This window comes from Nestor notabilis, unplaced genomic scaffold (assembly GCF_000696875.1).
Source record: "Nestor notabilis isolate BGI_N333 unplaced genomic scaffold, ASM69687v1 scaffold7263, whole genome shotgun sequence".
NCBI classification, from domain to species: domain Eukaryota; kingdom Metazoa; phylum Chordata; class Aves; order Psittaciformes; family Psittacidae; genus Nestor; species Nestor notabilis.
Window position 1 is genome coordinate 15,689 of NW_009922313.1, and position 12,432 is coordinate 28,120.

The following is a 12,432-nucleotide window of genomic DNA, read 5'->3' on the forward strand; positions in this document are numbered from 1 at the left end:
CTGCTTGGCAAAAAAAGTGAGCCCAGGTGGCCAACAGCATTAAAACAGTGTGCCAGCAGGGCCAGGGCAGTGGCTGTCCTCCTGTGCTGGGCACTGGTGAGGCTGCACCTCGAATCCTGTGTTCAGTTCTGGGCCCCTCACTGCAAGAGAGACATTGAGGTGCTGGAGCTAGGCCAGAGAAGGGCAACGGAGCTGGAGCACAAGTGTGATGAGGAATATAGGAGGGATCTGAGGGGGGTTTGTCTGGAGATAAGGAGGCTCAAGGGAGTCCTTACTGCTCTCCACAACTACCTGAAAGGAGGATGCAGTGAGGTGGGGGTCGGTCTCTTCTCCCAAGTAACAAGCGATAGGACAAGAGGAAACAGCCTCAAGCTGCACCAGGGGAGGTTTAGATTGGCTATTAGGAACAATTTCTTCACTGGAAGGGTTGTCAAGCATTGGGACAGGCTGCCCAGGGCAGTGGTGGAGTCACCATCCCTGAAGGTATTTAAAAGACGTGTAGATGTGGCACTTAATGACATGGTTTAGTGGTGGTCTCGGCAGTGCCGGGTTAACAGCTGGACTTGATGATCTTAAAGGGGTTTTTTTGACCTAATCAATTCTACGATTCTGTATTTGAAGTCCCTACAATAACAAAACAAAGACCAATTTTATCATCTTAAGCAGATCGTGAGAGCAGCTATGCAAATTACAGAGCATCTCTTGGCAAGACTTAACTTCTCCCTGTACTAGGTTACAAAACCAGTAATAATTAGACTTCCTTAATTCATGCTAGTGTGGTAAAACACACTGTACTGAACGTAACACCACACAAAGTAAACTGAGTAAAGATGATCTTTCCAAGTTTTCTAGATACTTGAGATTATTTCAGTAAGAATACCTTAAATTCAATTGGGGGAGACTCTTTGCTGGCATTTATTTGCCGAAAACCCCGTGCCTCATTTTCCCCATATAACTTAATTGAGGCTAATGTGCCTATGTAATCCATTGATACTTTCATGCTTTATGAACTGTTATGAGTGTTTCCTCACATACCTGGAGTCTGCGGTGGTATTTTCAGCTCTCCTGCTGGCTGCTTTGCTCTCCCATTTGCTGCTGCAGCTTCCTGCTGTGTGATCAGCCTCTGGGTCAGATCACTCAGAAGATTCAAACACTCCCTTGATATCGCAGCCCAGTTGTGCGGGTGCCCACCTAGCAGCATGCACACAAAAAGGGAACGCAGCAGGAGTGTTTAACCCACATGCTCATCCTTGTAACTGTTCTGACAGTGCCTGTGTGCTCTCAGCATAAGCTTCACTCCATTTCTAAGAACACACAGTGCATTTTTCACTGGGGTAGTTTATTTATACCGAGGGGAAGATGAAAACATGGAAAGATTCTATCCTTCTGCCAATGGATAACTCCAGAAAGACTTTAGTGAAAGCTACTAAGCAAGCAGGAAACAGGCAGTTCTGCCCATCAGATTTAAACCCACTAAACAACTAAAATGAACCAAGTAGTATCAATGGTGATGGTAAACAGTTCTGAAGGAGTACAAACACTAGAATTCCTGATAAGGTGTACAACAAAAAGTTCGTGAAGGCTTCTATGCAGTTTTCATTGACCTTCTCTTTGTATATAGCAAGAGGCTGATGCACTAAATGAAATTACAGCTGTTGTTTGCTTTCACAGCTCTAGTGGTGACTCACTATTTGTGCTTGATTTTACCTCATATCTCAATGTTATACTTTCACATGCATCTGTCAGATTATCCAGTTCGGATTATTTGACTGATGGTGTCAATATCCTAAGACCTCTGTTTCCTCATGGCTGTCATTTAAATCAAACAACAAGCACCAGAGTTTGTTGAGTTTTGTAGATGAAACAATATGAATTTAGATAACTAAGCATCCTTTGGAAAAGGCACAATAGGGATGAGGCCTCTTGGCTTATGTAACATGCCTCATAGTGTTAAATAACTTGTAAAAGCATTTGACTAACACTATTCACCAAGAAATAGTTTTATGCTTACCTGGCTGACTAAGGCTAAAGACTTCTTGTCGTCGAACAGGAGAATACTGGGAAAGTAACATCAGGTCTTGTAAGGCTAAAAACTACAAAGGAGGGAAAATGTTTTAGTGCATGCAAAGTCCAATGCATTTCCTTAAAAAAAAAAAAAAGGTAGTTATCCATACAAAAGCAATCCCCAACAAAGAGCTAGTTCACACAGACTAAAACCAGCCACACAACAGAAGAAGAAAGGAGGTAAATGACTGCACACATCCCCCCAGAACCACTCTGGATGGAGCTGCCGAGTTAGCCTGAGCTTCAGATAACTTTACTGATATATTGTTTCTTTGGAGTTAAAGAAGATGTAACACTATTTGTTATCTTAACAGCTAACAACTCAGACAAAAAGAACCTAAGACACAAACAGGTCCAAGGAAAGAACCGTTCGTGCAAGCTAGAGCTCACTACATTGTGTCATACAGTACCAGACCTAACACTGCTTTTCATGTGACGAATTAATGTGGCAAACCAAATATAACCCGATTTCCCACACTATGCAAGGCCCAATTATAAACTAGACACTTTAGTAACTGCTGAGATTATAAATTAGACATCGTCTCCCTTCAACTGTGCTACACTTGACTCTTCCTCACCCATCCTTTGATAATGCAGCAAAGCTTAAAAAAAAGGATTCAAATGGATTGCAGCCTCGTGTATCTCCAGTCTGGAAAAATCAGTAAATGTGGATTTTTGCATGTGCAAGAAAATATTCTCATCTTTATAGTACTTAGAAATTGGAGACTTCAGGAAGTATCATGTAAATAATCAGTAAATCCCATTAAAGATTACTAGTCAGACCAAAATGACTCTTCCTTACTCACAGGTTTTAAGTAGCTTTTCAATATTTTCTTTTTAAAGAAAGAAACCCAAATTCCAGCATATATATGGAAACATCTTTTTAATTTCCTTAGAGAACACTCATGTAAGAACTCAATTACAAGCAGCAGGGGCAAAGTGTTAAGAGTGTACAAAGGTTTGACAAAAAACCTGCTTATGTGACAAGTTGAAGGAGTTTACAAAAGCCTGATTGTCGCTAACCTGTTTGTTTTACATCTGTACATGCTAATACACTTCTGTTGCAGACAGGTCTTGTCCATAACTAAATTAGTCTGTCCTCAGCTTAGAGTAACACCACCAGATGTCACTACTAAACCGATTTTCACCATTAAGCGTCACTTCCTCCTGTTCTGAGGCAGCTTTTTAAAGAACTAGCTCCTCAGTTAAACTAACTAGTACCTGGAAGATCTGATCACACACGTTGAGAAACAACTTCTCAGCACACACCTCGCTGGGAAGATGGTGGGAATTCAGTTACCTTTATAATGGGGGGAGGATTACTGTTTAAGATTTTAGGCAGGCACTGGTCTGTCTCCTCAGCAAAAGTTGGCTGGACAGGAAAATGATGTGTCTAAACAGAAACATTAGAAGTTGTGTTATATAGAGCAAAACACAAGAAAACCTTACAACAAACCACACCCGAGCTGTTACTTGTCCGATAATGAACTACAAAAGCACATAAAAGCTTCAACTGACTACAAACTAGCCTGAAACTTCTAACATAAAAAGCTAAAAGGACTTTACTCTTTATGTTTAAAATTGAGAAATCTTAGAAAAGAAAAAACCCAAACAGATATCTTCGAATTCCTTCCACGTACCCAAATAATTTATAGCTTGGGGCACCATATCAGTATGAAAAGAAATTCCTCTAACCAGGTTAGAGCTTGTTAGAGCTGGGGTTATTAAGCCTGAAGAAGGCTCTGGGGAGACCTTTGTGCAGCTTCCAGTGCCTAAAGGGGCCTGCAAGAAAGCTAGAGAGGGACTTTTTACAAGGGCAGGTAGTGACAGAACAAGGGGGAATGGCTTTAACCTGCCAGAGAAGACTGAGATTAGACATAAGGAGCAAATTCTTCCCTGTGAGGGTGCTGAGGCGCTGGCACAGGGTGCCCAGAGAAGCTGTGGCTGCCCCATCCCTGGCAGTGTTCAAGGCCAGGTTGGACACAGGGGCTTGGAGCAACCTGCTCTAGTGGAAGGTGTCCCTGCCCGTGGCAGGGGGTTGGAACTGGATAAGCTTTGAGGCCCCTTCCAACACAAACCACTCTAACGTTCTAACCACATTCCCAGGAAAAAATAGTGACACTGTATTCAGGAACAAGACTGAAATCTAAACAGTCCTGTCTGTCTTCACCAGTGTAACCTCTCTGCTGAAGAATTAAGGGTTCTTTTACCAAATAATAAAATAATTATTTTTTTTTTCAGTTTCACTGATAAACTAATGAATTCTTTATTTTATTCTACATTTTAATAGCATTTCTGTTCTTGTAGCTACAACGTTTAAAATGTAAATAGCAGTGCTTACATTGTACCAAACATTTTATCAAATGTTGCAACTATTAACACTATTTAACATGACTCCACTTGGGCACAGACTACTGGTCAGTTTTGCGTTGCTGCACTCATTACACATAACCTGGCTGTATTCTCCTCTGTTTCCAACCTGTGAAACCGAAATTTAAGGTAGCAACTGCTTTCAAAGTGTAAATAAAGTAACTTCATGTGGACTAAGTTTGCAAATATTTACAAACAGCTTTGGAGGTTTTTTAGCTCATCAAAAAAATCATCATGTGGATAGATCAATATTTTGTTCACTAGTCAAAAGGGCAAGACCCATTTTATACCTTCACAGCTGGATGTTTCTTTTGTCTTTCACAGTTTATAAGCAATACAATAATTAACAGACATTGGCACTCAGTGTTCACTGGTGCTTCAACTGCTGCCCTTTGAAATAGGATGTTCACACCTCAGAGCTGGGTTTGGAGCCATCTATGGATTCTGACATATCGCTACACCAGTTATGCTTGACCCATTGTTAATCTTTGCCCCATGCAGTCACAAGTAGATCTTTTTAATTAAAGCTAAGATTCCAACAAGCACTGTATGCCATTTCATTCCAGTAGAGTACTTTGCACCAATATATTGATCCAGGATTTATACTTCACTTTATTTTCCTACTAATCTGCAGCCTAGTAATGTTTAAAAATGAAAATCAAGCTAGATGAACTATTTTTCCCCTCTGTATTCTTATAAAGAAATACATGGATTTGTCAACAAAGATCAAGTCTTCTCCAGTTCTCTGTTGGGAAGATTTATTTCCTGCCCCCCTCTCTTCAATCATGGTCACACATTTATTCTAATACGATTCATTACATATTTAAATGGTCTTTTTTTAGCCATATTAATTTGTAACTCTATGACTGAATGAAAAAGCACAAGTGTCTTCATTCCCAAGATTGCTTGAAGTCTATTTTAATACTGCAGCCTGAATTAGATTAACACATCTTTGCTTTGGAGAACTGTGTGCTTTGATGGTTTGCTTAAATTTGAGATTTCCAGAGCTTAGTTCCTGGAAAACAGATATAATTTTGTTCTCTTTCCTATTGTAAAATTGGATTCAGAGCTACACAGTTTCTGGATATTTTCTTCCCATGTAACCTGGAGCTGAGACACAGTCTTCAGCTACCTCACACTGAAATTAAACACGTTTGCATGGATACACATGCAGAAACCAAGCTAGTGAGCTTTGTCCTACACACATGGGCCGGCAATGGCTCGTCTGTCTTGACACCAAAATTGGACGAAGAACATGGTGCACACTCCATGAAGCACAAAGTGGTTCTCTGGGTGGCCCCAAGAGCATCTGCACTGAATTAGCATTAAACACAAACAGGAGAAGGGGAACATGGAAACAGAAGTAGAGGAGTAAGAAAAGGAGGTGGCAATAAGCAAGCATTGATTTTCTAAGCAGCACAGGCTTGTCTTGCTATAAGGAGAGAAAGGGAAAGTCAATACCCAGATCTCTCTCAACTGTTCAGTTATCAGCTATTATCTGTAGTGCATGCTTTGAAAATTCAAGAATTCATAATAATAATAGTAAAACTGCTTTTGAAAAGAAAGTGTTAGCTGAGAAACACTGATGTGACACCTTTAGCACCATCACTAAGTACTAACCTCCGTGGCATAGATTTTGAAGAGTAACCATGCGATGTACCAGGTAATCAGAAGAAACACGCCACATAACCAGGCATGGTAAAACAAGGAGAGATCCAATAAGCCAGTCAGAGTGTCAAGAGGATGCAATTTACTGCAGATGAAACAAGCAAGGAGATAAGTTATTTCTATTATGGAAGATGTCTACAGTTAGCTGTTACAGTAGCGACAACTGCAAGAATGAAAGTTGCATTATATTCTGGCAAAAACAGTTTCTTAAAGATGTTTGAGATACTGAAAAATTAACCAACTGGTAACAGTGATGAAATGAAGTTAAGAAAAATTATAAAATTAAGGAAAAGAGAAATATTAAATAACAATTACAGTTTTAGTCAACTAAGGCACTAAGACTCCAGCTTCCTTATTTTAAAACAAATGGCAGCCATGTAAAAATGAAGATGTATCACCACCCCCCCCCCAAAAAAGAAGAAAACAATACAGAACAGCAGATAACACACATATATGCAATTTGGACAAATGAGCCTTTCTAATACTTTAGAGATGCAGGAGAGGGATTTCTTAATGCTAGGTTGGACAGAGACTTGGGCAACATGGTCTAGTGTGAAGCATCCCTGACCATGACAGATGTTGGAACTAGATGATCTTAAGGCCCTTTCCAACCCAAACCATTCCGTGATTCTATGATGACTCTACGGTTCCTACAAGGGGTTGCTGGTTCCTTTTGAATTAATTTCAGAAGTACCTAATGCTCCCCACGTTCTCTGTGGGGAGAGAAGGAACCAGGTCTTGCTACACACAAAGGGCCAGTTGCCGAGCTGGACTTCTTCAAAGGGAGCTGTGAGCAATATTCTCCCCCAGGTTTTCAGCGCGATGTACTACCTACCTGTCTATATGAAGATCCATTGTGGTACTTATCCACACCTTTGGGATGTAACCTAATGGGATCAAAGAGAAGCACTGAAAAAATATGACACTGCAAAACACACACGAACGGCCACAAAGAAGACGAAAGGAGGATGCATGTGCAGAGACTAGAGAGACTGGTCTTGTAACACTTGCGTACCAGGAAACAATCTGCCTTTGGGATTTTTTTGTTTAGGGTGTTTCTTTTCTTTTTAGGAAATAGAAGTAAGAGAATGAAAAAGAGGCCTCAGGCCAGCAACTGCACACTGTAGACCTTATCTTTTACTGCTGGCTTCTCAGCACTGAGTTACTTGTGTTTCCTCACCAACAAAAGAGAGTTAAGATCAATTTAATATTAATTCTCCCTACAGCTCAGGCAGCAGCAAAGTGCATTTAAAGACTTAATGGAAACTGATATACAATCACCATGCTCCTAATTTACCCCTAATGTAAATAAAGTGGAAATAATTCTAGTCTATTTTGACATCATTTAGGTGGATAATTACAGCCATAACATAACAAATTCTTGATTTTTAGGAAGTCCTGTGCAATCCTCTTCACCAGCACCGATTGGTTTTTACTGTAGTTTTAAAGACCAAACTTCATTGTCATATGGGAGGCAGCCTTTGTCTCCCCAGCTTCCCCCAAATAAAAAGGGCACTTGAGAATAAAGCCAAACTGCTAATTTTCACTTTTAAACTAGTGAAAATATATCGACATTACATATAGTGAAGTCATGCCCACTGCTGGTATGTCAGGTTCAGCTCTGTGACGCTGTATTTCCAATACCAGGCCATGGAAAGAACAGTCCAAAGCATGCAGATATTTATCCATGTTAAAAAATATTTGGGAATATTTATAGCAAAAATGGAATATAAACTACAGGCCAAAACTTGGGGTTTCTTAATTGCACTATGGTTTCAGATTTATAATCTTTCTGCCACACATCAGGACTGGTATGTAAACAGCAGCCCAAAGCATCAGGTTTTAAAATGCACACTTGTCAACCACCACCTGACTGGTATTTGGTAGCACCTCCTACATCAAGTTATTTCACAGCTGCCTGTAACAAGATTTCCTGCACAGATCACTAGAGACAGCAGTTTAGCTTTGGTACAGTGACAGAATTCATATTAGAAAGCTACTATTCCCCACTCTCTTCTCTTTACAGTAACATCATCTTATTAATCAGGTAGACAATAAATTCTTATAGAAGGTGTCAATCTCTTTGAAGAAGAGACAATTCTCATATGCTAAACAAGCTTCAACGAGGCTGTAAGAATTGACATCCTACAAACACTGCTGTACAAACCACGTGCCTTTTCTTACTGTTAGAGAGGGGTGTGAGATCTCTTTATTTGTTTAAACAAGTCAATGTGCCTTCAGCAAGTTACCTGGAAGGCTGAAGAAATAGTATAATAAACCTGATGGATTAAAAGTTTTCAAAATAAGGGAAGCAAAGAGAATTGCAGGAACACTTACCAAAAAAGTAATATGTGGCACAGAAGTTTCTAACAAAATATAGTGATTCCACACAACTGTGTTTAATGAGGAGAGGCAAAGATCTTCTGAAACGCAAGTACTTGTATTGCTAAAAACACAAACACAAAATACTTTAGTTTTCTGCATTCAGAACAGATCAATGAAATGAGTAAAAAAAGAAAGTACAAGGTACTTGAAAACCTGAAGTCTAGATGAATTTAAAAGATTAGTTTAAGGTAATTCCAGGTGTTATACCTATTTCTTCTCCCAATCTTTCTGTCATTTTATCATCATCTCTGGTTCTCATCCCTTTTCCCACCTGTAGCACTATGAAAATGAAGGACGTGGTAAATTGACTCTGCTCACAGGGGAACAAACTAGAAGGATGCTGTCTAATGTAAAATAAACAAAAAGACATGTTTAATCTATTAGATTTCATTTAGATTAGAAATGAAAATATAATTCCATTAAAATATAGGGAAAATTCAGACAAGGATGAGTAAGAGTCAGTAAACCTCCAGGCACCAAAACCACTGTAATAGCGACACCATACAAATTATATGTCTTTCCAAATGCCTAAAGCAACCCATCTGACACTACATGGAAATGAAACCAAAGTGATTTAATTTTGTTCTTACTTGGCTAAGTTGCATTAAAAGAAAAAAGAAAAGAAAAAATATAATTTTAAATATTTCAATAATAGATTTTTTAAAAATACTATAGTTACAGCATTGCCAAAATGGTGCAATGGTGATGACTTAGATGTTTTCCACTAATACAACCACAACCTTGTTTGAAGACACCTTTTGCCAAATTGGTCGGACTTGGAAAATCTGGGAATCATGCAAAGCTAACAGCTGCTGTAAAGCTACAGCAACAGAAGAAATATGATTAGGATGATGTTTCAGAAGCCACTCCTCACCATTTTGCATTGGTACACGCTTCTGTAGAACTGCTTATAGTCCCCTCCAAAGGGACTCACAGAATTTCAGTTTCCACAGTGCTGCATGCACAAAGAAGCTCTGGATGTTGAGCTTTAAGCAAGATTTAACATGCTATTTAGACTTTAAGTGAGCTGGTACCCAGCTACAACTGACAATATCATTTATGGATTTTTTACTTTCAAGATTTTCAGCTTCTAGGTGACCCTTGTAGTCAGTTCCAGTTAATACTCAGTTTGTGTACACTGTCTCTTTCCTGTAGCTCACTTTCTGTAGTGGTCAACCTCAGCCAGCTTTCAGCATGCATCAGAGGGGTGTAAACTTTATAGGCACTGCACTCCAGATTTCTGGGTTCATTTGGAAGCAGTTGAGTAAGAAGGAGGAGGATGAACACTACCAGCATTTAAAGCTGAGGGTACTCTTCAACTGTCAGTGAAAGTATGACAACAGACATATGCTGCTGCCATATGCAAAAACATAAATAACCAAGGCTTTTTTTATCACTGTTTTACATACACATCTTTCTGCAAAGGCGCTTAAACATCTTACCTGTATGATTGGAAATGGCAAATAGTTCATGTTGTTAATAAGATACAAAAGGCTGTAACTGTATCCCATGAAAGCTCCAGAAAGTAGAAAAAAGAGGTGATACTCATTTAGGCACATCTGAGGAACAGCATCATCTAGGCTAAAAGAGAAAACTTAGAATTAATTCTGAGGTTACAAAACAAAACAAAAGTCATTCTAGCCTTAGGGAGTTCTAATCAGAAATGATTTGATTTTACTTTCCCGATGAGTACATACAACAATATCTCAGTAAGTTTTTCCTGAAGTAGGAATTTCATCACCTAATTGATGCATGAGGATGCTTCCAGTACCCATGAAGTCCAGAGGACCAAGTCTTAAGTTTAAGCAACTTGTCATCATTCAACTTTCCATTAAGAATCCTGGCAATTAAGTTTTTCTAGCCCAGTTACTTCTCTGTGCATTGTAACATTTACAAAGGAGGGTATTTTCTATCCTTTTATATAAAGGATATCAACATATAATTGCTTATTTTTGATAGTACTCAGATTCTAGGGTTTTGTTTGAAAGAAGCCATCAGTAAATACATTTTACAACAAAAATCCTTTGCATAATGTATCTTTAATACACATACATAAATAATTACCTTTCTGAAGGCGTGCAGGGCACAGCAAGAAACTGGAACTTCCCTTTTGTCATCACTGCAGCACACCAAGCAACCAACATTCCCATGATAGCATGAACAACCGAATGGATAACTTGCTGAGGGTGAATAATTTTTCCTATCAGTGCTAATCGAGAGCATGGTATTGATGGCACAACTGTGAATAAAAGCCAAAAGTGAATTTTCAATTGTTCTAATAAAAGCCTTCACTAAAAGACAAGAAAAACACCATTATCACCAAAGAACTTTCCACAGTTGGAATCAGTCACGAAATGATAAAGAAATCAATGAAGCACCTCAACTAAGAGGATGCCATCCATGAGGTAAACAGGAATCTGGGATGATTTACTTAAAAATAAGCTTTGTATATTGTCTCTATTAATTTAAAAGGAAATCAACCAATATTAAATACAACAAATATAAATACAAATCCCTTTCAATGGTCATCCCATTTAATTGGGTTTCACAGACAGCTCAGCAATTTACATAACCCACCTGCATAAAACTCAACGTTGAAGATGCTTACTACTAGTATCACCACAGACATAAGGAGGATACAAAAGATGAAGTAGGAAGTATATAAATCATTGAAAGAATCTAAAATAGAAAAAAAGAAAGTCATTATTGTTTGTAAGATTACAGTAACACAAAAGTGACACAATAAGTAACAGAAAAGAACACTGAAGCAGTTAGCAATAACTCACTAAGTGCATAAAGGGGAGTAATGTTTCATTTATGCACCACATTTCTGCATGAAAGCATATTTAAATTTCACAGAAACTATTTTACACCCTTATACCTGGTCTTCTTGTATGTGAGCACTCAGAATTCTGTTAGAAAAAAGAAGATCTTTCAAAGTAAATTAAACTGTGGCTCAACTAACACAGCTTCCCTTCACTTAATAAAACCTGCAAACACACCGCCAGACTTAAAAGGTAAGAAATCCCTTGCAGAGTAAATCACTTTTGATTGGTTCTTTGGGCTTTTATTATTTTTAAAGAGGAAAAGAAATCCCAGTCTCTCTGCCTGAGCAGTTAAATGATCACAGGTATCAAGTTTCCACCTAAACCAGCCGAGGGAGGTTGATTCTCCCCCTCTACTCTGCTCTTGTGAGACCCCACATACAGTTCTGTGTCCAGCTCTGCGGCCCCAACACAAGAGGGATGTGGAGCTGTTGAAGCGAGTCCAGAGGAGGCCACGGAGCTGCTGCAAGGGCTGGAGCAGCTCTGCTCTGGAGCCAGGCTGAGAGAGCTGGGCTGGGGCAGCTGGAGAAGAGAAGGCTCCTGAAGGGGACACCTTAGAGCAGCTCCAGTGCCTAAAGGGGCTCCAGAAAACCTGGAGAGGGGCTTTGGACAAGGGGAATGGCTTTAACCTGAAAGAGGGGAGATTGAGCTGAGCTCTGAGGCAGAAGCTCTTCCCTGGGAGGGTGCTGAAGCGCTGGCACAGGGTGCCCAGAGAAGCTGTGGCTGCCCCATCCCTGGCAGTGTTCAAGGCCAGGTTGGACACAGGGGCTTGGAGCAACCTGCTCTAGTGGAAGGTGTCCCTGCCCATGGCAGGGGGTTGGAACTGGATGAGCTTTAAGGTCCCGTCCAACCCAAACCAGTCTGTGATATCTCCATTTTGCGGGTGTTTACTCTCACCACGCAGAGTGGCTGTTTCAGGAGTTCCACCTGCGATTCAGACAATTACATTTCAAACCCTAAACACCAATCAGAAACTCACAAAACGGGAACGTTACACCCGCCAGAGCCAGTTCCCCTTATCCGACCCCAAAACCACAGACAGAGGGAAGACCCGCAAGCACGGAGGGCAGAGCACCTACTCGAGATCCAGCGCACCGGGTGGAAGGGGTCGAGACCGCTG

The 12,432-nt window shown here is 39.9% G+C and overlaps 1 protein-coding gene across 1 annotated transcript in view; it reads right to left on the minus strand.

Annotated features, from left to right (window-relative positions):
- NDC1 (NDC1 transmembrane nucleoporin) overlaps positions 1–12,419 on the minus strand; it is an 18,143-nt gene extending 5,724 nt beyond the window's left edge. Inside the window, exons 1-10 of the mRNA XM_010011556.1 lie at positions 12,392–12,419; positions 11,065–11,166; positions 10,552–10,726; positions 9,930–10,068; positions 8,440–8,548; positions 6,938–6,989; positions 6,055–6,187; positions 3,365–3,457; positions 2,012–2,093; positions 1,036–1,191 (exon numbers count right to left, since the gene is read on the minus strand). Coding sequence (XP_010009858.1) covers positions 1,036–1,191; positions 2,012–2,093; positions 3,365–3,457; positions 6,055–6,187; positions 6,938–6,989; positions 8,440–8,548; positions 9,930–10,068; positions 10,552–10,726; positions 11,065–11,116 — 991 coding nt within the window. The 5' untranslated portion in view covers positions 11,117–11,166; positions 12,392–12,419. The remainder of the gene's footprint in view (positions 1–1,035; positions 1,192–2,011; positions 2,094–3,364; positions 3,458–6,054; positions 6,188–6,937; positions 6,990–8,439; positions 8,549–9,929; positions 10,069–10,551; positions 10,727–11,064; positions 11,167–12,391) is intronic.
- Positions 12,420–12,432: the final 13 nt, after the last annotated feature.